The sequence below is a fragment of the Neofelis nebulosa genome, chromosome Y (assembly GCF_028018385.1).
Source record: "Neofelis nebulosa isolate mNeoNeb1 chromosome Y, mNeoNeb1.pri, whole genome shotgun sequence".
NCBI classification, from domain to species: domain Eukaryota; kingdom Metazoa; phylum Chordata; class Mammalia; order Carnivora; family Felidae; genus Neofelis; species Neofelis nebulosa.
Genome location: NC_080801.1, coordinates 6,970,347 through 6,975,287, shown reverse-complemented (window position 1 = coordinate 6,975,287; position 4,941 = coordinate 6,970,347). Strand labels below are relative to the sequence as shown.

The following is a 4,941-nucleotide window of genomic DNA, read 5'->3' as shown; positions in this document are numbered from 1 at the left end:
TTTTTAGTGTAATCAGTATATTTAAAAGTCCAGATTTTTATTTGAATTATAAAATCAGTGTTCCATGTTCTCGTTTGTTTCGTAATAATGAGCATATTTCAAGACTTCAGTTTTGGTGACTTTTTTTTGTTTGTTTGTTTGGTTTTTTTTTTTACTTTATCAGCTATTAGGACTCATGCATAAACTAACACACACACAAAAATTTACACTTTGTCTAAAAAAATTGTTGTTTGCCAAACTATCAGTTTGTAGTTTATAAGTTCTATGTTCTCTCAAGTGCTACAAAATTTTATATTTATCACAAAAAAACATGGATTTTTAAGATACATTTTATTGGCTTCTAATGGTATTTATTTTTAGTTACAGAATTTACTAGTAAACCTGCTACAGGCACAAATCATTGGGTTCTTGTGTCACTTCTAAAAGAAACTGAAATATCTACTCCTCTCATTTCCTGATATTTCAGTCCTGAAAAAAAAGATACCAAAAGAAACATTTAAAGTAATTTGCAAATATTTTTAGAGAGTGCCATTATAAAATAACACATATAGAGCTTCATGTTTTACATAAAAATATACTGCATATTAAGCTGAATTCTATAGTCTCCAGACTTCCTTTGTTGTTTCATTATTGTTAGAAATGATTTGTCTACAAAGGTGTCTCCTGCCTTCAGAATACTTGAAATCTATTATATAATATTAAAATTACAATAGCTATCTTTCTTTGAGTACTTTCTGCCTGCTAGACTCTCATGTAATCACTTTATTTTCTAATCATTTAACAACTCTAAGAAGTCATGTATTTATAATCTAATTTTACACATGCAAAAATGAAACAATTGAAACTACCTATCCAAACTAATCTTTGTATAGTTTTTATATGGCATGAACACACGATAATGTCCATGGCCTTATTTATTAGTAAACAAATAAATGTATGTTCTATATAGTATATTAAAATATGTATTACATTGAATCTGTATCTCTTCATGAGAGAACATAAAGTTTAGACTAAAATAATTGACTATAAGTATCACATTATTTGGTATACCATCAATTCCAAAAGGATAGAGGATATTTTTACCATATCTTCATAAATATAATTATCATTCATAATTATAAAACCCTTATTGCATGTAGTATAATTTTTAATTGTGCAGTCATTTTACTATTTATACTAGAAATACAAACACTTGAACAAAGCCTTAAAATTATATGATCCATCACTTTCCCTCATTTTAGAAATAAAAACTAACCACCCATAAATTTGAAATAATTTGTGTGATACCATTTCTTTCTTTGGGGCAAAGCTCATAGTAGAAACTACATGTTCTGTTTAGTCATTCAGGTCATTTCATTACTTCATCACCGCTTCTAAGTGGCAAACCACTGACTGAATTTGTAAATTGTAGAATTACACAAACATACACACAGTCCTGAGGATTTATAGGATGAAGGTCATTCTAATGGTTATTTCGAATTAATTTGCAGAATTTCCATTAATGAAAGGATATTTTGGGCTAAAATGGAAAAATTATTATGATAAATTAATCTTTTGATCCATTTAATTCTAGTATCCATTGCTAACACTAACGCTAGTGAGGATTAATGCTAGGATCAAATGCTAAAAGTCTGTCCAGTTTTGCTGTTTTCGCTTAACACTGAAAACTGCTTTAACACAGGTCTCTCTTAGGTCTTTAAAGGGATTTTCCACTTGCTGTGTTTTAACCTATTCTGATATTTGCATTCTCTTCACTCACAAAATTATGACTGGTATCCTTCAGGTTAGAGCCTGCTCTTGCTACTGAAAGCAATGAAAGATAAGGAGGACTGATACCCTCATTCTGTTGGCCAAGAAATGAATGCATTTCAGTAATCTATATTGTGGCTGAAGTTCAAAATAATTGCAGATTTGAACCTAACATAAATATGCCATGTAAACAAATACCATTTTCTCAGATGTTGTGGTGGCTACAAGGGATACTCACCACTTCCTCCCGCTTGGTCTTGTCTGTTGCTGGCCAAGCTTCCAGAGGTAGATCAGGAAGCATGGGGGGCAGGGGCTGTATGGGGAACATCGGAGGCAGAGGTGGCTGTGGCAGCAGGGGCTGGATGGGGTGTATGGGTGGCTGTGGCTGGATGGGCTGGTGAGGCTGTGGCTGGATGGGCTGTGTCTGGAAGGGCTGCTGGGCAGGCAGAGGGAGGTTTGCCTGGTGGTGTTGGGTTGGAGTCATGGAGTGTTGGCCAGGAACTGACATCATTGGTTGCTGGGGGACCACAGGCTGCTGACCTGGCACCATGGGAATGTGGTGATGAGGCTGCAGGGCTTGATTTGGGGAATTCTGCTGGGACAGCACGGGAATGATTTGGTGGTGCAGCCATCCACCCATGGGTTCATAACCATAGGAAGGGTACTGGTGAGAAACAAAGAGTCAGGTTTACCATTGGCTCCATTGACTTCCAACTGTTGACGTAGTCATGTTGTCTTTGTCATTATGGCTATGAATATTTATGCATTTTCTCCTGTGCAAGAATTTCTGTGTACACAGATATCACCTTTTAAAAACTAGATTTTTGGGGCGCCTGGGTGGCTCAGTTAGTTAAGCGTCCGACTTCGGCTCAGGTCATGATCTCACGGTCCGTGAGTTTGAGCCCACGTAGGGCTCTGTGCTGACCACTCAGAACCTGGAGCCTGTTTCAGATTCTGTGTCTCCCTCTCTCTCTCGGACCCTCCCCGTTCATGCTCTGTCTCTCTCTGTCTCAAAAGTAAATAAACGTTAAAAAATAAATAAATAAATAAAAATAAAAACTAGATTTTCCATTATTGTCTGTATGTGGCATAGATATTTATTTCACTTAAAAGGGAATTGAAATATAAGCCTAGTATCCTAAGGGAATAAAAAACAAAAATCTGCATACCGGATGCCTTATGTTCTGATACCACTTCAGAGGGGTAAGCACCTTAAGAGAAAAAGACATCAAAGAAAAACTTTAATTTAGTTTCATGAAACACAGATTCACTAATACAGTCCCATCAAAAGTGATAGCCTGAAAATGTGAGTTCTACAGAAGAAAAAATAAGGTAAATGGTTATCAGTGCTTCCTATATGTATCCATCACACATATTTTTTCAAGCTTCCTCACATACTCTAAGGCAAATATCACCACACTTACTTTTACAGACAAGGTCATGGGGACAAGGTTTATAATCTTACTGAGGTAATTCTATTTAATTCCATAGCTCCTATTCTTTGCAAGAGCAAAACAAAACAAAAATTAATGTGACATACATTAATTACATCTTTTTTTAACTTGATGTCCCAATGAAAAAATAAAGGAGTTTTCTGGTCAAATATATTACTCTTTTAAGATGTAACAAAATCTTGCCTCAAATTGCTAACATTTTCCCTCAGCTTGTATGAGTAAACAGATTCAGAGATTATCATCTGAAACTGTGAAAGAAGTAGGAGTTTCATTCTTCAAGAATAGTATTATACTTGATTAACCTCAGGTTCCGGGACCTCTTCAGAATGCAGTAGTACAGAATTTTCTGTCAATACAAGCAACAATTACTAACCTTGCTCATTACACTTGACAAACCAATTTTATATTTGTTAACTATTTTGCTCCTCAAACTATTTTGAAGCATGGGCTTTATAATTTTTTCCATTCCACACATGGGAAAACCAAAGTTTCAGAGGGAAAAATAATTTTCCAAGTTCCTGTGTTTAGTATATGGTTGAGGAGAGCTTCAGACCTGATTTCCAGAAACATGTTTTTCATTGCTCCGTGAATATCTCATAGACCACTAGGTTATTAATCTTTCAGTAAAGACAAACAAGGGAGACACATAGACTGAACGTCTTAGCATCAGGAATTTGAGCTGCAAAGGATCTTAAATAACAACTTACCTGACTCCCCAACCTTTTACAGGCTGGAATAGAACAAAGCTGCTCAGCCAGAGCAGCTCTGCCCTGCCATGCAGCACCCCCTGAGGGATAGTTTGTGATGGATAATTTTGTAACTATATAGGCAGGAGAAACTGAGTCAGAGAGGCCAAATAGGAGTGTGCTGGGACAATGCAGGCTTAAACCAGGCAGCTGGTAATGAGAACTGAAAAAGCAGGACTGAGAAACATCTTGAATAAAGAATCAACATGCTATTCTTTACAGAGCCCAGGGAATTGTTAACCGAAACAATGATCAAAGTTAGTAAAGAGAAAAATTACCTCGTAGCTGAAGTTGATATAACCAGGGTGCCCAGGATGAGGTGGTAGCTTTTATGGAGGGGAAAGGAGTAGGGAGAGGGAGAGGAGGGAGGAAAAGAGAGAGGGAGAGAAGAAGAGATTAAGCCAATGCCCAATTCTTCACATTAAGAGACTGAATCCACTTTAAAAAATCTAAATGGTGCAAAGTATATTTTAAGTCTACTTTTAGTTTGAACATGTATGCTGTGTAGGAGAGGAGCCCTCTTATTTTAAAGACATCCAGAACAACTAAATGACTTTTCTCAAGATCTGGAAGCAAAAACCAAACACATTTATCCTCAAATGATCTTCAAGCACCTTCCATCCATGTTGTAAATTAATCTTACTCTACCCGTCCACCATTTTATGTCTTAATGCAACTCACTCCATGTTGAAAAGAGATGTGTTTCTCTTACACAATTTTGAAGTAACTACAAGAAGAGAACTGTGTCACAAACGCTCCCTTATAGATCAGGAGGTAGAGAAATGCTTAAATATCAAAGAGTCCTCACAATTGACACGCAAAAGCATATCAACAACAACATATAAACAACTACCTGTGAATTATTGATGAACATGAGGAGATGAGGTAAGGTGGAAACATTATAAACCCCGTGGAAAATGAAAGAGTTGATTTATGAAATTTAGACTGATTCTTTTAATTATTCTGTCAAAGTGTTCATGGCAGAAAAAAAG

At 36.0% G+C, this 4,941-nt stretch overlaps 1 protein-coding gene across 1 annotated transcript; it reads right to left on the bottom strand.

Annotated features, from left to right (window-relative positions):
- Positions 1-1,954: 1,954 nt before the first annotated feature.
- LOC131503487 (amelogenin, X isoform-like) lies at positions 1,955-2,428 on the bottom strand (the record flags this gene model as incomplete). The annotated part of the gene is made up of 1 exon (XM_058714956.1): positions 1,955-2,428. A coding segment is annotated over one exon (474 nt), but the record flags the coding sequence as incomplete, so codon positions are not given.
- Between the last annotated feature and the right edge of the window lie 2,513 nt (positions 2,429-4,941).